Source organism: Coloeus monedula (genome assembly GCF_965178545.1).
Source record: "Coloeus monedula genome assembly, chromosome: 2".
Classification (NCBI taxonomy): domain Eukaryota; kingdom Metazoa; phylum Chordata; class Aves; order Passeriformes; family Corvidae; genus Coloeus; species Coloeus monedula.
In genome coordinates this window covers 78,500,060-78,526,820 of record NC_138782.1, presented here as the reverse complement: position 1 = coordinate 78,526,820, position 26,761 = coordinate 78,500,060, and the positions used below count along the sequence as shown (strand labels likewise).

The 26,761-nt window shown below is 41.8% G+C and overlaps 2 protein-coding genes across 5 annotated transcripts in view; one reads left to right on the top strand and one right to left on the bottom strand.

Moving 5' to 3' along the window:
- USP45 (ubiquitin specific peptidase 45) overlaps positions 1–20,081 on the bottom strand; it is a 49,162-nt gene extending 29,081 nt beyond the window's left edge. For 3 of the 4 annotated variants that reach the window (XR_014227380.1, XM_082303462.1, XM_082303464.1), the window contains exons 1-5: positions 19,972–20,081; positions 11,646–11,755; positions 9,376–9,545; positions 7,803–7,906; positions 7,316–7,416 (exon numbers count right to left, since the gene is read on the bottom strand). Coding sequence is in view for 3 of the 4 variants with exons in the window: in XM_082303462.1 (XP_082159588.1) it covers positions 7,316–7,416; positions 7,803–7,906; positions 9,376–9,545; positions 11,646–11,745 (475 nt within the window). In the remaining variant the exon portion in view is untranslated. Of the gene's footprint in view, positions 1–7,315; positions 7,417–7,802; positions 7,907–9,375; positions 9,546–11,645; positions 11,756–14,352; positions 14,536–17,059; positions 17,300–19,971 lie in introns of those variants that run through there. The other variant, XM_082303463.1, reaches the window with a different exon arrangement.
- Positions 20,082–22,260: 2,179 nt separating this feature from the next.
- TSTD1 (thiosulfate sulfurtransferase like domain containing 1) lies at positions 22,261–24,791 on the top strand. Its single transcript, XM_082277287.1, has 4 exons — positions 22,261–22,418; positions 22,496–22,651; positions 22,877–23,036; positions 24,385–24,791. The coding sequence occupies exons 1-4, from the start codon at positions 22,340–22,342 to the stop codon at positions 24,446–24,448; spliced, it is 459 nt and encodes a 152-aa protein (XP_082133413.1). The 5' UTR covers positions 22,261–22,339; the 3' UTR covers positions 24,449–24,791.
- Positions 24,792–26,761: the final 1,970 nt, after the last annotated feature.

Here is a 26,761-nt window from a genome sequence, read left to right as displayed (position 1 = left end):
CAGAGTTAAAGGTGCTTTGCTGTTTAAAAGTATTTTTGAATGTTCTTGTTAACAGTGCTTACACAGCTTTAAATTACTCTCCTTTCCACTCAGGTGGAAAATTAAGAGAGTACAAGGACAAAGTAAAGACTGAGTTCTCCTTGAAAAAGCAGACAAAGTGTTTTTGAATGTAACAAACAACAAATGAGCTGCTCATACCCTGAAACAGTCACTGTTTTATGGGCTACATGAAGCAACACCTTTTAACTGGCGTGCTTAGAAGGGACATTCTACAGTGTCTGAGGCTTGTCCACCCACAGAGCTCCAGAAAACCACAGCACAGGAATGGGAGCTGCAAGTATCTGCAACTCAAAGGCACTGCTCACTCTCAGAAGTTTAATATTATAACTGGAGATGTTTTCCCCTCAGAGAAGTGGGCCATCCAGAGTAGTGCTGGGAAAAAGAGATGGTTAAAAAAAAAAAAAAAGAGGGGAAAAAAAGGCCAAAATTGTGGAAATGATTTGTGTATTAGTATACCACAGTTGTTGCATTTATCCATCGGCATTCAAAAACATCTGGGACAGCATCTTAAAGTAAACAATGTTCACAAGGCCATCTGGACAAAACTGCAGGCAAAAATTAAAGCATAAGCATATGGAAAAGCAGATTTTTCTCTTCCCTTTAGCAGTACAGGATGACAAATGTCAAACCTAGATCTGTCCACGCTTCACTGTGCTATGCTTTGCAGCACCACCTGGCTCTCCTTGCACAGCCACCAAATATGGACAGCACTGCCACAGCGGACCATATCTGCAGGGCAAACTCGATAAAAGCATTTCACTTCATGGTTAAATGGCAGCTTCACACAAGTAGCAAGGTTCCATTTGCTGAACCTTACATATAAATTATTTCAGGGAGGGAAAACAAAGCCGAAGCATCCAGCTTTGTGACAAGAGCTGGATGAATACACAGTTACAAAACACAATAAATGAGAACCAGACATCTGATTGCCACAAAGCTGGATAATTAGTATAAGGATAAGGAGAAGTAGAGGAAATCGGAAAAATGCCTGGATGTTGGTATCAAAGTTAGGAACCTCCTTCCATTCAGAAGGTTTTAATTACTGCCTCTTGATTTTTAAATAATTTTAAAAGCACAATCCACATGACATTTTACTATGTTTTTGTATCTGTGAAAAAGTCCTGACAGAATAGCGCTGCTTTGCCATTACAACCATTATCTGCTGCCTTGCTTATAACACACAGATATGTTTAAGTACATATACAGAGCCAGAGGAGGGACAGAAGTTTTTAATTTAGCTCTGTTCAGTGTCCCCGGCTCAGTGATAAATGACAGACAGGCCTGAAGCTGAATGTTTACTTGACATGTGAAGAGTTGGTCAGTCTTAATAGAACATGCTGGTAATGACTGTGATAGCTAATACTTCTACAGATTGGGGCTAGAGGGTCCTTCTGCAAGATTAACCCAAGGCTACAAGCATGTTATTAATCAAAAGGCTAATATGTAATTTTTTAAAGTGAATTTGCACTGAACACTGTTTCCTGGACCCTTGCCGTTTCAATCTCGCAATCCTGTAATTTAACAGGCGTGCTTTTGGGTATGAAAAGTGACTTTTAAGCCAGTATATACACAAGGATCCCAGCCGAAGGATTCCATCAAAATGGCTGTAATCAGCTGCTGCCCACAAGGACCTTCAGCTCCCAGCCAAACAGAATAAAAGATGTAGTCCAACTCATCCATCCACATGCAGTAGTATTTGTTATAAAGGACCTTGTTAACATTAATGACAGCAAGGCAGGTGAAAAGCACAGAAGTAATCAAATTCAGACTGATTTCTGTCATTAGTTTACTCATCTTTTAGAAAGTTGACATGGTGACCCTTAAGCTCTCTGCCTTTCTCAGGTAGTGTGGACATCGGCCCTAGGCAAGCCTGTCCATCCCCACTGTGCCTGGGACTCACATTCAGACCATGCCCCTCTGTCAGACTCTTTCTGCTGTTTTCATGCAGAGGTGACCTTTCTAATCCAGCCATAAAAGGAAAACTCTCACTAAGTTGTGCCTTGATCATCGGAACCTTCTTTTCTTTTGACAAAGTGTATCTGGCTACAGAGACACCCTACTTGAGCACTCTGCCGAAACCCAGCTCTCCATCCAGATCATCACACCCTACTGACCACCTCTCCATAGGCACCAGGTCAGTGCCTGCCCCTGGTCCCACCACGATATCCACCTCCAGCTCTCAGACAGCTGCTTTTGTACAGAGACACAGCCTTCATGCTTGGTGAAGCTTCCTGACACCACCCAGCTCTCTGCCATGCTAGAAGCCCCCTTCCCACCAGAGCCCTGGGAAGAAGGGCAGCAGAAACTGCTCCTCTGCTACAGCTCTTGCCTGCAAAGCACCCTTTTCTTGCTGCTCTTCTCTTCAGTTTTTCTTGTGCCTGCTCTGCTCACCTGTGGTCCTGTCTCATAAGCTCTTGGGAGGCAGGGAACACTGCGTTGTCCCACAGCTGCTCAGTACCAGCCTCATGGGTAGTGACTGAGATTCCTAAGCCCAACGTTAACATAGACAACAATTCATTGCACAAAGCAGAGCCACTTACTGGACCAGGTGTACAAACACACACGGTGCTGACACATCTGCTTGCAAAAGAAAACTTATTGTGGGTTCCCTATCAATTTGTTTTACCAGCATTTCAAACATTTGCAGCACACATGGACTTCTGTAGCGCCTTTGCGGAAACTGAGCTGTGTCTGGGGGTGCAGATGGTATGTAAGCAAGAAGATAAATGACATCAAATTTTTCTTTCAGCCAGGGGAGTAAGCACTTTTGCTCATCTTTTCAACACATCTTTTTTTTAATTAAAAATAAGGGTTCCAGGAATACGCACTTTTATTCCAAGGTCAAGCCTTTTCTATTGAATACAACTCTGGTACTTCAGCTGAAGGTCTTCACAGTAAAAGCAAGGTTAATAGACTGCCTTTCTTTTACCAAGTTCTCATCATGCTGTTCTACAAAATGCTACTAAATTGTCTGGCAGTCCTTTTTTATCTAAAACATTTAGATTTTTTTTTTTGACACTGTACAACAATGAGAATCCAACCCTTAGAAAAACATCCTGGTTTTCTTCTGAAATGGTCACTAGCTTTACATTTTAAAAGCCCAATTTCTCTTGCAGTGTTACAACCCTACCAAATCAAAGATTATAAACAGTAATTTTATTTCTTTGAGTCTTGCCACAATGTTATAAACTAGAAAAGACATCTGCACAGTGTGAAACAGCAACCTGTTCAAGGACTGTTTTTGACCCTCAGATGCTCAGATGACTTGTGTTACACCTCACAAGTAAATAAGTGGACAGGAAAGGTAAGAATCCATGGTTAAAAATGACAAAATGCTTAATTTTTTTTTTTTTTTTTTTTTTTTGTTGATGATTCAGTTTTCATTCCTTTGCAAGGAGCTTACTAAAAAAAAGCAAATTTGAAAGAAATTTCTGACCAATAACAGAAATGTCATTTTGCCAAAGTGTATTTCAGATTCAGAGAATCAACATAATCTGTTTTATTTTGCTAGTGAATTTTAAGTAGATAGAATGGTCTTCTATGACTCCAAACTACATGTAGTAAAAGTCACTTAAGAAAGAATACCATTTTTTTCAATATGATCTTTTGTCAACTGATAATATCCACAGCAGAATGCAAACCTGAAAAGTTATTCATCACACTACCTGTTTTTCCATACAAGTCAGTAACTCTCACTTGTACTGTAAAATTATATCTATTTTTATACATCAGTTATAGCCATCAAAATAAAAATCAAGTTTCTAACTTTCACTTATTGGCAAATCCGGGCAGCTGAACTTACTAGCAAAATCTCATTTCTCTCCTTGCCCCTTCCCAACAATAAATTTAACTACAAAATTCGAGAATATATCTTCTTCCTTCCCATTCTATTGCCACACAAATCAATTTAATTAACTGCTCTATAAAAAGTATGCAATCTTATGTTTCCACTGACACATAATTTGGCTTTTGTAAAGGAAAATACACATCAGATTCACTTTTAAGACTGCAAAACAATTTGTTGTCTCCAGTAAATGAGCAGACACACAGATTGCAATGTCTCAGCATGGTTCCTGTGTACTACATGTGCATTATGTCCATGTGAAGCTCACAAGTGTGCCACACAGACAATACTGCACCTGCCTTTCTGTGGAAATCATCGTGGCCTGCTAACCTTCTCCACAAAACAAATTTCTGGGTGGTACACCCTAGAAAGCAATCTTGCTTTTTTCTTCCAGCTTGTGCCCAACATGACCTCTTAACCAAACAGACTCCTCTAAAAAAAAGGGGGGAAAAAAAAGAAAAGAGCAGGCATTGCTGGGTACAACAAACCATAGGATCAGATGTGAAAATCACACAGCTGCAAGCATTCTTTTGGGAACCCAGCACTGGGATTTATCTCAATCGCTTAATGTAATTACAAAAGTCAGTCATGTAGTAGTAATGTAATTTGCACATTTTTACAGCTGAAGTGAAGTTGAATCTTTATGAGAGGCCGAGTGAAAAGCAGGGATCCTGCTGCCACACTATTCCACCACATTAGTACCAAATGACAAGCATTTTGCTTTTGTTTATTTTCCAAGATGCATTAATTAGGAAATCTATATAACCCTCCCTCACATGTTTCAACTGATCATTTTATCTTTAAATGAATCCTGCACTTCTGAGAACTGAAAAAAAAAATCCTAGCAGCCCTCACTTGCTACTTAATCCATGTTCATACTGCATTTCTACAGAAATTTCTACACAATGCTATTTGAATTTTAATGATGCACCATGCCAACCAGTTGTTACAACAGAAAGAAATCCAGACATAAGATGAATTGTTGTTACAGTGCCACATTCTGCCATGAGAACTGTCTTCACTTTGACTGCTTTTTTAGAAAGAAATGGAAAAGCAGTGGGGAAAAAAGCACAAGATTGATTTTTAAGTGAGAAATATGAATTAACTGTCAGTTTTACACTACTTGTTTCTCACAAGTTATTTTTTCTTTTTTTTAGAATTAGCTTATGTTTTTAAGGGGTGAATATACAAAATAAATTTTAAAAGTCTACACCGACTAATAATTTAAAGAATGACAGTTACACTGAAAATATCAATGGAACATGAAATAAAATGCTACACTGAAAAAAAATTAAACCAAAACAAAAGTAGAGTTAATTTCAACAGTTATACATCTTGTACTTTTGTGTTCTGGACAACAGCATGAATTTCATTTCAATTTCAGGTTTTATTTTTCTAGAATCCCTAAAGGTAGTCTAATGAAAAGAAAAGAACCTTAGATGGATTTCTGTAGGGGAAGTACCAAGTCTGTCATTTATCAAAATGAACCAGGAGTGCCGATTCTGGTCAGGAGTTCCCTGTCATGCACACCAGTCATTTATGAACACACGGCTGTTTTCCAGCCTCTTCCAGCAAGGAGCCTGGCCCAAAACAACAGACTGTCCCAGGCAAAGAGCTTTTCTGTCTTTTCCTTGCCACTTAAGAAAACCCAACAAATCATTTTTGGGCCCATGTTTCCAGAGCTTTCAGGGATGCAATCCAAACTGCTCAACACAGACAGAATAGAGAGGGTCACAGACTTCCACCATTAAAACATAACTGGAAGTACACACACACACTTTATGCATGAATCCAAGCCTGCACTTGAGCCTCAACCCTTTCCCAGAATGGAGCAGGAGACGTGACTGCCCTGCAGGAGCAACCCTGGCATGTTCAGACCTCTTGCTGCCAAGGCAGGCACCCTGCAAGGCTATGTCTAAGCCCTAAACAAAAAAATATATATAATTTTGGTTCCAGTTACAGCAAAGTTCCCAGTTATATCAGCAAACACTTACATGAAATATATGTGTTTTCAAAACAGAGTATCAAAATTAAACACAAATGCATATACAGCAGAAACATATACATATGCCATCCTGCTCTGCTATAATACACTTACTGTTCCTGAGTTAGTTTGGAATTTTAGTTGCTTAATTTAAGACATTTCACAGAATACGTCTAAACTTCATAATTTGAAAGCTTTAGATGTTTTGAAGTTTCACGAATTAAGAATCTAAGCCATGAGGCACAGAGTTGTATCACTCAGAAAGTTGTATCACTCACTCAGTACAGTAATGGAATAAAATTGTTTTCATTCCATTATCTGAAAAAACACCAGAGCATTTTCATCTGCAAGAAAGCTGCAACACCCATTTATTACACATAAATTTGAAACTAAAGCTGTGAACAAAAGTGAAATCACATGCTGTATTTTAACTGCTCCAAGAAAAAAGATGCAAAAGGTAGCAATATATCAATTTATTAAAATCGAATAATTTAACATACAACCTGTGACTACATCAAAATATCATATTTCTAAGTAGTCCTTCATCTTCATCCCTCAAAAAATACGTAATGCCTCTTAAAACCAGTAGGATTTATGCACATGCAGCTAGAAGAATACTTAGTGTCATTCAGTAAGGCAACCCTTCTCCTTTCTTACTTCTAACCAGTTGATTTACTCAAGGTGGTTTTTGGGAAGCAAATCTGGAATTCAATGCACTCTCTGAGTCACAAGCCAGAAATGCTGCCAAGTGCATTACAGTAGGGATGAATAAAGTTGACATTATCAAGAGTAGACAGCTGAAGGCCACACATACAAAGTTCTATCAACTATCACATATATTGAAAAGGTATATTAGGCTCCTAATACAAGAAAATAATTTAATACTATCTTATTTTAATAGAAATGAACATTTTATCAATTAAAACTGGATAGCAGAAAGGGACATTACATCCAACAACAGAGTACTAGAAAATCCATTTAAACAAATCTAGCTAACTGTGGAGAACAAATTTAAATCTGAAAAATTTAAGTTGTGATACATCCATACCAATAAAATTAAATTTATTTATAGTGAATGTATAGTGTACACTTTGATATATTTTTATGCATTAATTTATATGGCCTTATCTTATTTAAGGTAACAACTCTTCTATGGTAAATTTTCTTTGTTAAAGACAAAATTTGGAAACACTGTCCTACAGTGCCCAAAATATTTTTAAAATGTAATCATACTGGAGAAAAAAAGTGACATTATGTTTTGACAGGCATTACTTCCCCAAGTAGCTCTGCAATTATAAATTACATTATGGTCACATTGTACATAATTTTTCAATTGTATTTTTAATGGGACTCAAAATCTGAAGTGCTTATTTTTAGAGACAGTACATTACAGGTATCTCCAGATAAAATTGTTTGTGCAAACTTACTTGGTTCAGCCCTGGCACCATGTTTTTGAAGGAAGTCAACTATCTGAGCCAGAACCTTTTTGTTGCAATGTGTTGACAGCTCTTCATCACATTCATAACACCTAAACAAAAGAAGAGACAAACTGGAATCCAGGGCTATCCGCATGCACATCCCAGCTTTGGCAAATCTCCCCAACAACCTCACACTAATTACTTAAGCTCTCAGTTTCAATTTTTCACACTAAAAATTGGAATAGAATTGAATTCCTTCATTTCTTATACACTCTTCTATAGATCAGTCCCAATTCACTGTGGTCCTTACAGATTTAAATAATTTCAGAGAACGCAATGGACCAACGTATTTTGTCTCCAGAAAGCCTGCCCTTCCTCTACAGAAAGTATTAATTTTATCTGTCATAATCAGTCTTTATCATGAGAAGAAACTACTTTAAGTCATGTGAAGTCCTTACATACAAGCACACACAAACACCTGCAGACTGATTCTTACCATATGATCCATGTGCTTAGGTTGATAACGATGCAGTGAGGTTCTGTGCGTGCAGTTTGGAAGTGTTTCAGAGAATGCTGGCCTTCGGAATTCTTACTACATCCCTAAAAATGGAAACATCAACCCAGTAAGGGTGGGAAAAGGGAAGGAAAAGACTATGTTATTAGTAAATAAATTACAAAAACTCCACTTTTCAAAATTAGACAAGAAGCTATTCTGCCCTATTCGTTTAGCATTCTTAAGGATTGAGAGGAGTTAACGTTCTCATCTTCTCTACTTGAAAAAATCAATTAAAAATATAGAGATTTATTAAGTTTGTTCTAACTGAATAGAAATAATTCCTAGCTTTTGGATAAGTATTGAATAAATACCAATAGACAAAAATTTATACCATTCACAAAAGCAAGAATTCTCTAGTAATTGTGAATGAAACTACATGGCATATTTAGTCCACAGAATACCAAGAAAAAGGACAGCATAGGTAACTCTCACTGCTCAAGAATGTCAAATGCATTCCAGACAGCAAATGAAAAAAGTACATAAAGTGCTTTGTACTACAAAGCTGCTCCGAACACACCATTTATGTAACAGCAATTTCAAGAGAAAGCATTTGCAATTGTTCAAGTCTTAACAGAGTGGGACTTAGATTCAGGACTGGCTCTGAATGAGGCACGAACTTTAGAAGCTTTTAACAGCATGAAGAAGCAGACAGAATTAACTCCTTTTAAAAGCCCTCCTTAACTAGAATTTTTCAAACAAGATATATGAGTCCTCCTCAGATCTAGTTAACTATCTTCTGAACCCTGTGAATAGCACGTTTCTTTGTACAATCAAATATGTTCATATCATACTGGTAGGAGCTGGCTTCTGTCCCAACTGAAATTCCAAGAAAATTGTGAAATGTTTTGTTCAGGCAACTATTGGCTGAATCAAGCCTGACACTGACCATAAACTGAATTTCGCTGTATCAATCTTTACTTCACTCCCAGGGCAGAAACCTGTGCAAGCTGTTGGGATCAGGACCTACCATTTTAAACTCTGAGGCCATGATTTGACATTATAACTGATCCAGTCTAATGCCACAGAAGCAGCATTCTCACTCCAGCACTGTCCTTTCTCCCTGGTTTCAATCAAATCTAGCAACTGAGTGTCCACAGCACAAGCTCATTCAGCAATACACATTTGGTTTTTCATTCATTCATTCCTATTTGTGGGAACTTCTGCAGAGGAGCCAGCTGAACGGATGCATTTTGTAGCCACATAGTTCCCAGAGCCAATTCTCTCCAAGTGGCAAGAGGACGCAGATAAGAACAGAGAAAAGGCAGGACTGTCACTTACTAATCATGCCACACCTCACCGTGACACATAAAGCTAACCCTAAACTCTGCCAAAAATGAGACAAGAACATAAGGTCACATCCCACTTCCTGAGGAAGCTGAAGCATGGACTCTCACAACTAAGCCCTTATGTCACACTGTTCCTCTGGAGGTAATGAGATGCAAAACAGACAAGGATCTACAACAGTTGTATCCTTTAGAAACTCCACCTCTGCAAAGTGAGTGCACTTGTGTACCTGAGAGCCACATTTGAGACACAGCCAGATGTCTGAAGGCGCCACGGGTTCACCATCGCTCATGCGCCTCTCCTTCAGGCATTCCGCACAGATTGACCACACGCTCTGAGCCACCGCTCTCTTCACATGATGCACGTCCACTGCTTGGCTCACGTGCTGGCAGGTTAAGCCTACAGAAAATAACACAGACTCACTTTCATCCTTCAAAAATAATAGCTATGAAAGGCAGCACGTGTACACTGAAAGACCATAATCTTCAACGAATTCAGCATTAGGAAAAAAAATCAGCAAAGAATTAAAGTAGGAAAGATCAGCCAGCTGCTCCTCACATACTGAATTTTATGAAGGAATCTTTTTCAGTCTTTCCATAATGGAAATTCTTTTCAAGTCAATAAATGCCACCTCTTAAAACCAGATAAACTACTTTGTACAAAAGTACAAGGATTACTTTTATACAAAACTAATTTCCCCTTTTTTTGACAATAAAATAATACATAAATCTATTTTTGCACATAACAACACAGGCTTTTGACCTCTTTTCAACCCATAAAGAAAGATTTTCAAATACCCACGCATCCCTACTACAACTGCTCATTCTGAATGTGAATATCAACCATTCTTCTCTGTCATATTTTTTTGCACAAATTCCACTATGTCACAGAATAACCTAGGTTTGACATAACCTCTGAAGGCCATTTTGTCCGAGCCCTCATCTAAAGTAGTGCCAAATACTAATTTAGATCTGTTTGCTCATAGCTTTGTTCAGCTGAGTGTTGACTATCTTCAAGGACTGAGATTTCACCAACTCCCTGGAAAATCAGATTTCTGTCTGACCACCCTCAGAGTGAAAATAAAATAAATTTCCTCACACCTAGTCAAATTTTCCATGCTCTAAATTTGGTCTGTTGCCTATAGTCCTCTCACTGTGGACCTCCTAAAAGAATCTGGTTCTGCCTTCTCTGTTAACTACCATCAGGCAGTCAATGAAAGAAATTATACTTTCACACCTTTGGCTAAACAAAGACATTTGCTTCAGCCCCTCATCCCACATCATGTTCTCAATCTCCTTAAAAACGTGGAGGGGGTGAACCATTGGCCTCACTCTGACAAGTCAGCCTTTCTTGGACGAGGGAGCCCACAACTGGACACAGTTCTTCCAATGAAGTCCCACAAATGCGGAAAACATGGAAAGAATCCCCCACCTGCCCTGCGCTCTCATTGATACAATCCTGCCTATAGCAGGCACAAACAGCACAGCTCGGTTTTATTCAGTGTGTGCATGAGGACCCCCAGGACCTTTTCTGCAAAGCTACTTTCAAGCCATTAATTCCCACCCTGTAATTGGATGTGGTTATGCCCAGGTGCCAAACTCTCCACTTGCCGTTGTTGAACACTGAGAAGTTTCTGCCAGCCCATTTCTCCAGTCAGTCTAAGTCACTCTGAATGGCAGACCTATCCTGCATATCAACTGCTCTCCTCACTTTGCTGCCATGACTAGACAGCAGAGCATAGCCTCACAATGACATCAACCAGTTTTCTCAGCAACTTCAGATGCATCCCATCTGACCCCATGGACTCGTGCACATCCAGCCTGTTTAACAGTTCTCAATCTTCTACTCTGGACTATATTTATATCCCAAAGTTTCCCATTAAGGTCAGGAGCCAAAGAGAATCTAGTGCAGAGCTTACATGTGAAGACAGAAGCAAAGGAAGAATTGAGTTACTCAGCCTCTTCCTCCTGTGTCCCTAGGACCCCTGCCCCCTCACACAGGAGGTTTGCACTCACCCTAGTCTTCATTTTACTGTCACTGTATCCATACAGGCTCATCTTACTCTTCACATCCCTCATCAGATCCAAATCTAACTGAAGCTGCTTTACCTAATCCCTAATCCTGCACACTTCAGACCTCTGCAAGGGCAGCCCAAACCTGTCTCCACCCTCTCTGCCCTTCTTTTTCCCCTCTGTGCTCAGCTGGAAGCTCCCTGTTCAGCCAAGAAGCCTCCTGCCACACGTGCTTGACCTTACATGGAGAGGAAAGGACCATTCTGCTTTGAAGAGGTTGTCATCGAAGATCAACCAACTCTCCAGCCCTTCAGAGCAGTCATGTAGCGTAACAGCTGATCATGTCATAAACATTTGACTGGGGATATTTCTGTTATAAATTCAAGCAAGAAAAGTATTTCATGGTACCATGATTTGTGGTTTTCATCAGTCAACATGGAAGTTATTAATCCTCAACCTCAGGACAAACATCACCTAATGTACTTACCTGAAATATCATCTGAAGAGTCCTCATCCTGTGGCCTGTTAGGCCTTTTGCTTCTCTTTGGCTTCTCAGGGTTGGTTCTTGATGGATCTTTCACCCGCATCTGTTGCTTACTAGGAAAGACAAACAGAGGTTGCTTTATTGTTATTGCTATTGAAATGTTTCATCAAATGTAGCAAGTTTGAAAGCACAAGATCAAACCACACATTCGAACCTGGCGAATGCAGTTTTAGGCTTGGTCTAACGTCAGCTACTATGTAACAAGGAGTATGAACATGTCAGGAAGGAAGTCTTAGGAATGTCGCTAGATCAGTTACAGAACATTATGAATTGTATCTGTAGGAAAAGGGGACACACTCACTTCTAAGCAGTGGTGTTAAATATTTGAGAGATCAAGATTTTCTTCATAATGCAATTGCAAAGTAAGTTATTACAGAGCTACAACCATAACATACCAGAAAAACTTCATCAAAATAAATGTTTCTCTTCCTTAATATATATCCCTTATGAAAGGTTTCAGTCATCATTTACCCTTGGCACATTCCCTAAAAGTTTTTGAGCAATTTCAAACACTATAAGAAAATAAAAGTCTTCCAAATCTGATTAAAGTGTTCTATCCTATGAGGGACAAGAGATTGGAGTGCAAGCTGACCCCTCTATTAAACATTGGAGAATCCATAAAGATGAAGTCTCTCATAGGAAGTTTGTGTCATTAATCAAGAAGTCCTATGAGGAACAGAATTAAAGCACAGATATTTGCCAGTAAACTTTAAAAAAAAATCCTCAGAGATTTTGACACACCAGTCATTTAATCAAAATCCAAATGTGAATTCGCTGAAGGACTGTAGTTGTGCATCAGACAGACACTGGGGCTTAGTTTACAGTTTGTCTTTTAACAGTGTTGTTCATAAAAACAGATTTTTGTTTTCACATACAAAGCATATGAACATAAAATAGTCAAATATTCATACACTGCAAACATGTGAGCCATTCTGTTCAGAAATAAAATGACATCTTATTGTGCACCAGAAACAGGCTAGTAGTGTCACCTGAGCCACCAGGACCAAAGATTTTCAACTGTGCTACTGCATTTAGGTATGGGAAACCTCTAAAACGCCCTACATTTGGGAATACCAAAAGGTATAGTCTTACTACAGATCAATTAGTTAAGTTTGCAAAAGTTTAGCAGGTTTGTCTACTTAAGGTTTTTTAATCTTTTCTGTATATGCATTTAGACCTTTGTACCACTGAAGCTCTGAGAGACACAGGAATCAACCATTATATTGAATTCAATATTCCCTCTCCTTATTTATCCATCAAGCCAATCAGCAGAACAGTCATCAATATTGGTATTAGAGCACCACCACCACTGGTATCTGAACAGCCTTCCCTGAAGTGAAGCAGGCAATTTGTACCTCCAAGTTCCTGTTCCCGGTTCCTACAGATTTGGATAGATGTCCCTGCATCTGCCACACATGCTAATAGTGCTGGAGGTTCTGCATGAACCTACCCATTAGAGATTTGCTTTGGACAAGTCAAATTTTTGTAGAGTATGAAAGAAATCTTTACTTGCTGCTTCCTTGCATCAACGGCTTCACGTCTCCTCAAGCCTTGCAAAAATACAACGCATTTTTTGCAAAATGCTACATTTACGTAGAAATTAGCTTATACTATATTAAATACCATGTTCTTAAATCACAGATTTCAAATTTTCCTATACTTATGGTTATAAAGCTTAGACATGCAAGTGAACAGTGCCACTGAATTCAGCTTTGCTGATTTCATGGGTTCACAATTCCTGTTCATACAGTAAGAAAGACCTACATATTCCAGCTCTTGATTATATATTTCCAACAGATGTTAGCACACGTAATGTCCATCAGCAGCCATGCAACCTGGCATCCCTAAAACATGAGGAGGTTCAAACAACTTCATCTGTGTCTTTCTGCCTTGGCAGCTTATCATATATACCCAAGTTTCATGTGAAACTACCCATCACCACTTGTCGCACTGCCGCTTAACTGAGCACAAGATTAATCGAGACATTCATCAAACACTAAGGCCTATAGAGCTGCTGTGAGAAAACACAAGGTCCTACACTAAATTATGTAAAGAGTCAGTAGCAAAGACAGCAAAAATGTCCTCCCTAAAGGAACATGGTTGTGTTTAGGTGATTCAACGTTGACATAAACAGTCTATGAGTTCATCTCGGCGTAACAATTTTGATCTCTTTGGACAGATTATGTAAGACTGTCCAAACCACAGACTTCATTCCAATGAAAGTGATTTTCATATCAGTACATTTAGAGGGCTCAAATAAATAATTGTGGGCCCAAGCAGCTGAAATACAAGCAAGCCTTTACCACCTGTGAACTCCGGTGACTGACAGCACAGGGGATAGGATCTGGATCAGAGCACACACAGACCACTGCTGGACCCGTATCCTAGGGACCCTCAGGACACTGGGAAAAAACAGCATCAGCTGATACCCACAATGACTGAAAACATGACACTTCAAGCCCAACATAATCAACATGGCATTAGAAATGAACACTGGTGTAAGAAGCTGCATTCACACTGCACAGCCCAGACACTTTTCAGTTTCCTTTCACTAAGAGCAGGCAGAGGAAAAGACAACATGGACCATTAGATTAATTACTTTTCATGGACACACACATAGATGGACATCCATCAGACAATGTTTACTGACCTGTGAGCTCTTGGAAAAACCAGAGCATATCAAGGACTTAGCCAGCCAGGGTATGTGCCTGATTTTGAAAAGCACGGCAGTGTGATGGAAGGGTAAGAGCAATGAGCTATTCCACACAATCTATGATGCAAGTAGCACAGTGTATATGGAGTACTGTCTGCCCTTTTCCAGTACATTCAGGGACTGCAAACATTACAAATTAAAGATCCCATTTAATAAAAACATGATCAACATCAGTCAACGTAATTTCAAAATCAAAATGTTTATGCCAGGAATTTGATTGTTATATTTAATTGAGTTAAATGAGGAAGAAACTTAAGATGCTTCAGAAATAACTTCTCAGAAATATTTCAGTTCATGGGAAATAAAAGATTTGAGATTTTATTGGAATGAAAATCCTGAACAAACATAGATTCAAGAAAGCATAAAATACAGCTAAGAAAAAAACAAAAGGGATGCTTTATAGCTTATTGTTTGTCATAGGCACAAGCCATTCAGGACAAGCAGGAGAAAAGGGAAAAAAAAAAAAGAGAGAAAAACAATTCAGACAAAACAAACTTGACACACTGAAGATTAAAAACCATGGTAGTATTCCCATGATTTGCCTCTTTCCAACCCATTCTCATATTTTTTTACTCTGTCCAATGAGTATTTTGTGTCTATAGCCACCAACTATGGAGTATCTTAAACAGGACAGACTCTCCTCCTTTTCCTATGCAGAAAGAAGCCACCACAAACCCTTGCTTGAAGTTTCCTTTTGTGATGGAAAAGCAAATACATTTAAGTTCTTCATTCTGTACACATAAAACCAAGTCATGGAGCATACGATATTTGACTAATGTATCTGACAGATAAAAAGACACTGATTTTTGTGGTAGAAAAACCTGAGTTTAGAGGGTATGTTAGCTCTACCCTCATCTCTACTTGGCACACAGTAAAAATCTTAAATAGAAATTATGCAGTTTCATTGGGAAAAAATCAAAAAATACAAAAACCTGGATTAGAAAAACCTAAACTTTTTCCTTTCAAAAAAACATTTCATACAAAACTAAGAACTAATCCTTGCCAAACGTGGTCAGATTCTTTGAGCTCAGCATACAAGAGTTTGAAGTGTAATCATCACCATCACTAGCTATTCTCAGTTGACTTTTCACTTCTTAAAAGACTCCTAATGTCAGTCTTCCTACAAAAACCTGATTAAGATCAAAACCTCCTCACTCAACTGCTCATTTCCACCATTCTAGAAAGAACAAACCACTTCAAAAGCAGCAGAATGATCTGCCTATCTAATTTTAAAAGCTTCAGATTTGACAGAGTGCCAAAAATCAATGTGCTGAATTTGTTAAGTTAAATCTATGGTGTGCCTAGACTACTTTAAATGTAAGATATGCTTGAAATAGTCTATATTTAACAGCATTCATATTCCTATATTTAGAAATTAACCCTCTTCATAAAGTATATATTTAGATACTTACAAGAGTTGAATGTAGTTCCTAAAATAAGTAACTGCTACTTTTAAAAAAAATTGCTTTTTGCAGTAATTCAGTACAGCTAAGACAAATAAAAGTTACAAGGCTAGTATGAACTAAAAATCACTTTTCCTTGGGAAACCAAACCAAACCAAACCAGCCAAACCAACCAGGTTATTCCACTTAACAACATCTTTATGCAAGGGAGTGGGAGAAGCAAACTGTCTTCACTTCCCAAAACCTTTTCCCATCTTATCATCTGGCACTTCTTACCCGGAAGCTGAGCCCCTCCTCATAGAATGTCTACAGTTCACTTACTAAATGCTGAAATGTGTCACCTTAGGGAGTTTTTCCATGCTGTACCTTCACCATGATGCTTATAAGAAACACAAACCAGACCACCAGTATGTTTCAGAAACAACCTGCTGCACTGATTAATACCATATCACTGCTTCCATCTGCCTAGATCACTTTTCCCCTCTTCTTATAACTAAAGTGCGAGCTCTTTCAGACAAGTGCCACATTTTTGTTCTTATTTGTGTAATACCTATTACAGTATTTTTCTGATTCTTGATTAACTAGGATTACAGTTGCATTACTAGAATGCAAACAAGACAAAAATTATGCAAAACCCACCAGCCTAAGCATACTTACTCTATGAAATGTACCCAAGTGAGTCTACAGATAATCTCCAGTACTGTTTCAGATATGGGTAATGCTCTCCCAGTAGGACTGCCCATTAACTGTGGAACCAGTACTGTTAATTATTTCATCAGTGAGCACCTAAATTCAAAGAAGCTGGGGAAAACACATTTACCTCAATCTCTCAATTCATCTGAGGTATCCTGAATTCCAGCTGTCTCACCACTTGTTGTCAAACTTTCAAGTTAAAATTGTATCATTTTATATTGCTAATGCAAAGAAAAACCTGTGTCATACTGAAAGGGCAGAGCATACACTGAATACTGGGAAAAATTAGCACTTCATGTGAAAGAAACTTTCATGCTAACAGAAAGACAACACTTTCATGTTAACAGAACTGTCCAGCTGTCAACAGCAGCCTTGAACCAAAGGGATTAAGGAACAGCACAGATGTGCAGGTTAAGTCCAAAGATGCTTTGAAACACATCTGTGAAAGGTCCCTGTATGGATCAGTAATGCCAGATCCTCCACAACTGCTGCATGTTTTGATGTAAGCTGCAAGTTGATGTATTTCGGACATCTGTTCCAAGCATTACCTGTGGCATTTTGGCTTGCTCGCCACTAGACCAAGTGTCACGCAATCAAAACAGGCCCCACATCCATCACGGTCAGCAGCCGGGCAGTGTCACCCATCAGCAGGCCGGGAAGCTCCGCGGCGCTCTGACAGCCACCGAAACCTCTGCGGAAAACAAGCCCCCGCTGCCTGCGAGAGCAGTAAAAGGACCAGAATTGCTGACTGGTAGTGGCAGCCAAGCTTCTTCCCCTGGAAAATGTCATCTGAAATTCTGAAAGCACCATCTCTGAGATTCCCTAGCCCAAAGGTACATCACACATCCTACACCATCACCGGAGCTCAAACGCCAATCCTGACGTCGTATCACAGTCCTAAAAGGGTGAGACACTGATGTACTTTTTGAGCAAGGAGTGAGACAGAGGCTTTGGACCACTAGATACAATTTTCCAAGTGACAGTAAAAATCTCATAGCATCTCTCACTTTCATTAATCCACTTTATCCAGCTGCCCATGCTAAGCATGTTTCATCAACTTTCGTGTTTGTATCCTGCACAATCCCCCTCAGATTTCCTTCTGAAACCACTTGCCACAGAAAAATTACCTCTAAAGATGAACAGAAGCCAGATGTGTCCAGAAACAAAAATGAAAAGACTCTGTAACTGGGCTTATGACTAGAGTATATTAAAGCATTGAGCGGGTAAAGAGAGTAGTACTTTGCTGACATATTTTTGCTAGTATTTTATAGCAAAATTATATGGAAAATTTCAGATATACCTGTCAACATCCAGCCCCATAAAGCAAATTGCAACTTTTGTTTATGTTCTCTAGCTTGCATTAAATGTTCGGGGTTTTTTTATAATACACCAAAAGGGAAAAACATCTGGGTAGATGCATTTGTGGTCCAACACAGGTCTTCCTAGAAAACTCATCCTTTAAAAAGCAAAACACCTAAGTACTATAAAAAGAGCCATAGCTTATAACTAATGATGTTGGCTTGCAAGTGAAAACTTTGTATGCGAAAAGGCAGTCAGATGACAGACTGTGGACTCCCATGATACAAACACCAACATTACTGTGCCATCACCATAGAAAATCTGAGGGCATAAGAACTGAAACAGCTGGAGAGTAACCAGTGAACCCACAGTACCCTGCCAGGACAACCATGTGGCCAAAAACTGGGGAAAAAGCAGTCCAAGATGTCATAACAGAAAATAAGGGCAATATTTACTTTAAGAGGACTTTTAGAGAAATGCTAATTCTGTGAATTCGAAGAAATAAAAAAGGAACTGTAGTTGCAGCATGTGTGTGAGACAGAAGGCTGAAACCCACACAAGACAATACTTTAAGCTAAGACTCCTGCTGTACCTCTGCCTAAAGGGCTGAGCTGGAGCAGATGAAGGAAGACAATGGCTGCACATAACTTCCTATCTACTCTGTAAGGGTGTTGTGGGACTTGGTTAATCAGTGAGGGTAGAACAGATAAAACAGTAAGTTACTACTAGTTTGAGCTCTTTGAAAGTCTAAGTCTTGCCAGCAAGAACAAAAAATTTTATTCCATTTTCTTCCTCCACACAGACTGCCCCAGTTTGTTTTGATGGCACGTCTGAAGTGGAACAACTTGTCCTCGATCTACAATTGATGCTCAAAACAGAACCCCTGAGACACTAGCTGCAGTTCTGTGAACCTCATAGAAATAAAGCTACAAAGCACCAGGTCTTCAATATTTCATGAAGAAATCTGACAAAATATTTACAAATGTAGTAAACACCAGAACAATTTCACAAAGGCATATTCTGCTTCATTCTTGCACATGCTCGTGCCATTACTATGCTTCTATTTAAAAAGCTACAAAATGAGAAGGGAAAGAATCCTTTAAATACAACTCCACTCTTTATGTTTGTATGAAGATTATTTAATGAAATCGGGAAATACTTGTAGTTAAAGATGACATGCAACTAGAATAGAGTGCTACACCTGCAGCTATTGCCATCTGCTTCTATGTTCTTGATGTCTTCATTCTACTGCACCTACGTTTAATATGCTGTCGTGCATATCCTGCTTAACAGCACAAGTAGCAACATAGCTAGAGCAAGGGCAGGACAAAGTCCTAAAGTAAAGGACGTGACAGCAAAAGACAGAAAGAAAAAAAAAAGGAATCAAATCAGAGAATCCCAATAATAAATAAAACGTGTAGAGTTGCAGCTATGGGTTTAAAACACCACGTCTCAGATTAACCGCGAGGACCGGCACCGGGCTGTCATCTAATCCCCGGGCACGGGCGCGGAGCACCAACTTGAGGCCGCGGCGGCGGCAGCTGCAGGCCGGCACAGGCAGCGCGGGCAGCGGGAGCCGGGCAGCGCGGAGCCGGGCGCACCGCAGCCCTGTGCCCTCCGCCGGGTGACCGGGCCGCGTGCTCTACCCGGCCACAGGCGCCGCCACCGACCGCCCTCAATCGAACACACCGCGAGCGCGCTGCGGGTCACGGAGGCGGCCCGGCGCTGCCCTTCTTATGTCTCGGCAGGCTTAACCCGCTCCACACCGACAGCGGGAGGTCGCCACCAGCAGCTCGTGGGTGGCGACCCAACACCTGCCGCACTTGGCCACCAGCCCGGCGGGAGAAGCGCCGGGCAGCGCTCCGTGGGTGCCGCGGGCAGCGGGGAGGGGCGGCCCGCCCGGCCCGGGGCCACGGCGGGGCAGAGCCCCCTCCGACCGCCCCCAGCCCGCGCCCCGCGCCCGCCCGGCGCCCCGAGGGACGCGGCTCCGCAGGCCGCGGGCCCGGCCGCCGCCATGGCGAGGCCGATCGGCCCGGCCCGACCCTCCGGCCGCGGCCGAGGCTCCGCGACCCCCCCCCCCCGGCTGCGCAGGACGGGCCCGGCGCGGCCCCGGCGCCCCCCGCGCTGTGCCGCGCGCCCCCTCCCCGCGCCCCGCACTCACGGAGCGGCGGGCGGCGGCGGCAGGCGCGGCGGCGGCAGGAAGCGGCGGAGGAAGCTCCGCTCCGCTCCGCCCCCGGCCTCGCCGCGCCGCTCCCCGCCCCAGCCGCAGCGCGGGCGGCTCCCCGCGGAACCCGGGGCGGCCGCACGAGTGGCAGCGGGGTTGGTGCTGGTTCCAGGGCACAACGCGTGTCCCGGGTGGGAAGAGCGGTGGGGAAGCGGGACCGCCCGGGAGCGCACCGGGGCCCACTGAGAGGCAACAGGTAGCGACAGGTCTGGCTGCGGGGCACCCTGGAAACTCAGGGCAAGGACGGTGCAAAGGGTGGGGTGACCTTCACGTCTGAATTTTGCTGAAAGACCCCGAGACGCTGCGCTGGGTTTATGCCCGTGGGTAGCGCGCTAAGAGGGGGTTTGCCAGCGCGCAGGGCTGTGGACAGTCGTGCCCAGAGGTTATGCAGCAGGAGCTGGGCCCTGCGTGGATTTCCGAGGCACCCACCGTGGGAGGGACATCAAATGTGCATATCCCCGCCGGGGACAGGCAGAGTAAAGGGTGTCCAGCACTGGTGGGAGGAGCTAGTGGAAACTGGGTTGGGTGCCACTGAGTTTGAGTGTGGGAGGCTGTGCAGAACGGGAGAGTCAAGTGAAGGAAAGGTGAAATGGAGAGGGTGAAATGGAGAGAGAGTCCTAAGAGGTGAAATGAAGGAAGCTGCTGAGGAGGGGTTGGATGGGTGCAGCCATGAAGACAAAAGGAGAATTGAATGTGCTGCTCCCCACCTTCTCACCAAGCTGCGGGAGTTACCCAAGCTTGATCTGTTCTGACCTCAAATTCTCAGTCTTTCACAAGACAGCTAGTGGATGCTTCCTATTTTGGCAGACGAGCTAGTTTCAAGAACAAGTGTGTTCTCTCCTTTTGTACATAATATGATCCAGGGTCAAATTAAAACCATAAAAACGCATCTTCCTGTGAGTATGCATTTCATATGACAAGTGTTCTAGTGCTTCACATTGAACGGATTATGGTCCTTATGGTGATACATGCAATAAGTGAACTGTGGTCATTATTTTACTACAGATAAAATATACAGTAAACTATCCTTCAAAAGATAATTTCTAGAAGCAGTGTGTTCTATCCTTACCTTGTGGGAAATGGAAAATGCATAAAACCTCAATTCATTTATAGATATACTGCTTCAGACAGGCAATTTGCAAATGCCTGTTAAGGAGGCCATATGGAGAGGCTGGCAGAAGGGCAGCTAGTGAACCAGTTATATGTGCCAAGTTCAATTTGTCACACTTTACAGTACAAAGAAATATTTTGTTCTTGTTTTGAGAAGGAAAACTCTTACTAGTAAAGATTCCACAACATACTCCTCAAAATGCATCTTTTATGGAAAGATCCAGCATGCCTGCTTTCAAAGAATAGAATTGCTGGTATGTAACATATCTACAAAGGTATGCAGTAAATACAGAGTACTGATTTAAAATGTGTGGAACAGAAGGACCCTCATTTGTCCACTCACATGTCTTGGCCATTAGTCCTTGTGGCTGGAAGACTGACAGCTTTCAAAAACAAAACTAGGGTTTTGGTTCAAAACTGAAACGTTCCAAACTGAAACTAGGGATCATAGAATCATAGAATATCCTGCGTTGGAAGGCACACACAAAGTTTGAGTCCAACTCCTGGCTGTTCACAGTACAGCCATAAGAATCACACACCATGTGGATCAGAGTATTGTCCAAACACTTCTTGAAGTCTGGTGCCATGACCACTTCCTTGAGAAGGCTGTTCGAGTGCCTGACCACCCTCTGGGTGAAGGTTTTCATAATATCTAACCTAAACCTCCTGTGATGCACCTTCATGCCATTCCCGCACATCCTCTCACTGGTCACCAGAAAGGAGACCGGTGCCTGGACCACATCTCCTGTGGCCCTAAGGGGACAGTGACAGTGGTGAAAGTTGTGCAGGCTGGTGCTAAAATCACCTTTTCTCCTCGGTATAACACTCAGAGGCTAGGGTTTTTTAAATTAGATTTGGCATCAAAATTCCTCATCTCTGTTTACTCTCCCAGCCTTTGGTACTTCCAGGCGTCTCAACAGTTTGAGTTGGCCGGTAGAATTTACCCCGCCCAGGCAAGGCAGCAGTTGCTGGATGTACCGAAACCGGAGGCGGTGTCTGTGTGACCCGGCTGCCCCCGGTGCCGGAAGGTGCCACGCGTGGCCGCCCCGGCGCCGCTCCCCGATCCTCTGCGCGGGCCAGCGCCGACCAAAGCTCCGAGCCCCCGCCCCTGCGGAGAAGGCGATGTCTCCTCCCCGCCGGCGGGGGCGGGTGGCGGGGCTGGGCCGGTCCTGGCTGCGCGGCCGCCATCGCCGGGATGGGGCTCGGGAGCTGGTGGCGGGCGGCGCGGGCCCTGCGGGCAGCGGGCGGCGGCTGGAGCCGGGCGGCAGCGCCCGGTGAGCGGGGAGCGGGGGCGGGCGGGGATGGGTCTGTCCGGGGCGGGCGGGTCTGACCGGCTGTGCCTCCCCGCCAGGCCCCACCTGCCGCAGCCTCTGCGCCGCCGGGGCGCCGAACCTCTCCTACCAGGAGCTCAAAGACTTGAAGAAGGCCAGCGTCCTCCACATTGACGTGCGGGAGAGGTGGGAGATCGACAAGTTTGGAAAAATCCCGGAGTCCATCAACATACCGCGTAAGTTGTCAACGCCGCTGTGTGCAGACGTCGGGTGTTCCTTGTTCCTCCTGGCTGGAATGGGCAAGGCTGCAGTCAAGTGGTGGTGACTGAGCAAAGAGGAACGGTGCTAGAAAGCTGCTGGCATGTAATGAGGCTGAACTTTCCAGAGCAATTGGAAGTCTTGCAATGTAAACCTGTCTGTGGATGGAGAATAAACAATACCTTGTTTTCTGTATTTCCCAGTGGGTGAATTAATGGAAGCTCTACGAATGGACCCAGCAGAGTTCAAGGAGCAGTATAATCAAAAGATGCCATCCAAGTCAGACCCTGTGGTTTTCTCCTGTTTGGCAGGAACAAGAAGTAAACAAGCACTTGGTTTTGCCATGTCCTTGGGTTTCAGCAGGTATGACTTCGTGTGTAAGGATGGGATTAATGCTACTTCCCCCCATGAAGCAGAACACATACCTTGTGGGCAAGCGTAAAAGTTTACATGTGGAATATGAACAAAATGATTGGTATTTGAGTTAGACATCTCCTCTTGTCTCCACTGAAACTGAAAGATAACACTGGATGTTCCAGCTAAGTGAGGTGTACCACCCTCTGAAACAACCCCTCAGCAGCTCTGCGCATGTGCCACTGGTGACACAAACTGTTCCAAGACCACGCTGCCACTGAAGGGTCCTTCTGCCTCTTAGGGCTCCCTTGCTGAGATGCTTCTTCCTTATACAGTTTCATAAGCACTAGTTCTGAGATGGAGGAAGATTGGAAGGGTGGAGAATTGCTTGCTTTGGTAGAAGTACAATCTTAAATTAAATAGTTTATGAAACCACACCCTTTGTTGAATTGCAGTTCTACCTGTAATGTTCACTGTTGACAAAGGGTGCCTTCACTTCCTGAAAATCTTTGGATTATTTGCCAGGAGTAAAGCAGTGAAGGCAATAGCTAACAAAGCAATGAGATTATGATAGAGTGAAATCAAATGCAGCATTTGGTTTGCAGAATTGTTAAACCTACCTTTGGAAGGTGCCTTGCTGTTTTGAAGACTGCAGATGAAATCTAAGACATTGGTTATTTGCTCATGTTTTCACTGAACTGCAGTTTATGAACTGGAATATTCCTATTAACTCTAGTCAAAAGCACGGAAGCATGTTCTTGTTTCAAAGTGTAAAATATCCTCCATTACCTGCTTTTTGTGCTGCCTAATTGAAGGAGTCAGCGTTGTTTTGCGTGCTGGATTTTTGTTTTCCAGAGTTTAGTTTTGCACAGGGTATGTCAGACCTATAGAGTATGTAGGTTTGCAAGGAAGTAACGATCAGTGTGCCGGGTTTCTTTGGTGACATCTGAAGTATTAGACGCAGTAACACGTAAATCTCCCACTGCTGCGAGTCTGTGCTCCTGTTTTTAAAAAAGAAGCAGCAATTGTTTCATTAAGCCAGCTGCTATTTCTTGCATGATGTTTGAACTCCAGCAGTGTCATTTGGAAGAAGGGAGTTACAGAACTCATGGCATGGAAGCAGGCAGTATTAGAGTACCAGAAATGTCCATCTGGCTCATTGAAGCTACGTTCAAGTGTATATGGTTGCAGAGAATTTCTGTGCATTTTTTTTAATCTGTTTTTTGTGGGGTTTTTTGTTTGTGGGGTTTTGGGTGTTTATTTTTTACTTTTGGTTTTGTTTTTTTTGCTGTGTCCTTGTAAGAGACAATATTAAGAAGGACTCTTCTTGAGAAAGGTATCTTCTGCATATTTTCAGAGTTCAGCAGTATGCTGGTGGCTTTGACGACTGGGTAAAACATGAACCTCCAGAAAAGAAATGAAGACGACTGCCAACCCTTACCTCATCAATGCTTCAGGATGGCTTGTAGGTTTTAGCAAACTGCATGCATTCCAGTTCCATAATAAAGCTTACTGCTGGCTTCTTGTGTAAATGGACATTCACCTTCAAATAGCCATGCAAATCAACTGCTTGGTTTAAATTATACCCAAAGACTACAACACGAACAGAGGACATTAAATTTGCTCAACCTTTCAACCTTTACTTTGGGTTATGGTTTTGGTGAATGTATATGAAGAGAACCTAAGTCTGATTATGTCTACTTTTTTGTATGATGTAGTTTATGACTGTTGAAACTAATGATGATAAGGACAAATAAAATTACTATTTCTCAAATACTTGTGTCGGGTACTTTGTTTGGAATAGTCAAACTGCAGATATTCTAATGGAATCATGGAACCCTAAGCACAGGTTTAGTAAACTTCACATGTAGATGAAGTTTTAAAATAGTTGCTGTGTCATCAAAAAATACAAGTACAAATTTTTAGGTTTGTAATATGTGATTATATGGCCAAAACATAACTACTGGTCAGAAAATACAAAAGGAAACTGTCCTGATGCTAAAATACTCACTGTTGAAAATGCTGTATGATTCTTTATTTTAAAAGTATACCCACTCTTACATGCAGATCTGCTTCTGAGCCCAGAATGCTGTAAGATTCAGTCAACAAGTTCTGTTCTCTCAGCAACTCTGTATCAAGTGAGAACGTGCCTATAGTTGAAGTTACTATTTCAGAGATAGAATCATTTTAGGCTGGAAAATTGGAGGTGTCCAAGGAAGTAACTAAACTCCTTTCCTTCTTTTATGTTCAGTAATTTTCATGTCTTAACTTTAAAAAACATAACAACCCATCCCCACCTAAAAATTTGCGTAGTCATAACTTTAAGTTTGGGGTTTTTAAAAATTTATTTAATGCTGTAGCAGCTCAGGGAAACTTGCAAAGGTAAATTGCTTTGACCTGTAGAATGCTAAAGTCCTAGCACAGAAGTTCAGGACTGTGTAGGATAGCTGGAAAAAGGAATGAAATTTCTGGTATTGCAAGCAATTTGTGCTTATCCTATAGTTCTTCCATTCTGGCAGTGCAATCTGCATAGTTGGAAGAGGCACTAAAAAATACACCCTCTCAAGTTCAGAGAGATAAGAAGCAGAAGTAACAAATGTTACTAGAATTTTATTTCTCTTCAGTCATTGGTTTATAGAGGAGAACCCCTGTAGGTGGCACAGCCAGCTGTGTTCACCGTGCTGCCCTGGGGGTGTCTCTTAGAGGGGTTTCTGTGCTCTCATCTTTGCTGATAAGTATAGACACTTTGGTGCAGCAGTCACAACAGAGTAATGAGCGCCTTTCTCTTCAAAGTATCATTGACTTTTTAGTGATCTTATTGCTATACTTTATTTCCAATCAATTTTAAAAACCCCAACTTTTAGAATTTAGACTAACTTGCAAAATACTGGTTTAGTTTAACTGATGAATTAATGGGAGTAAGATGAAATTAAAATGCCAGGATGAGCGTAAGTATTACCTTGCCGAGGTCAATTACCCTGCAATTCTTGCTCTCTTACTCTCAAAAGCTCTTTTTCAGACTGGATCGGGAGGAATAATGGATGCCAACTGTTTCCTTGGAGTTAGCCAAATCCTGTGATCTATTAATTTTGCCTGTTTAACATGACCTAGACTGTCAGTTTCACAATGCTACAGGCATGTGGTCAAGGGAACAACAGAAACACACTGCTGGCTGTGTTGTGCCAGGCCTCACCAGGACTAACAATGCCTTTTGAAAATCACTAAGGTCAGACTGTAGAGAGGATTTCAGAACCACTGAAAATATTTAGCTAAATGTGTAATTCATCATGCTTGGTTGTATTGATCAAGCCAACAAACTTCAGCATACAAACAAACAAAGCAAGGCAGTCTAGTCAACTATAGCCATGAGCAGCCAGTGCTTCCTTTGTAGCTACATTAACGTTTGTTGGGAACACCTGAAACTACATAACCACAAAAAATAAACACGTTATTCTGTGTCACACCAAGATCTATCTAGCCCATTATTTTCTGTTTGGCAGCAACTGGTAATAAACATCTGAGAAAGAGCATAAAACAGGATTAGTATGTAGTGATACAATCTCCAGATAACTCTCATTTACAACTCCGAGTGCTTCAGGCTTTGCATGTCTTAGTATATTCGGGTATTTTCAAATTTTCAACAGAAACTCTCAACAGACACAGAAGTGGTGAGAAATCTTTCCTTTTGTTGCTTCCCAACTTGGCATGTATTTTTTTCATCAGCTGCTCCGGCT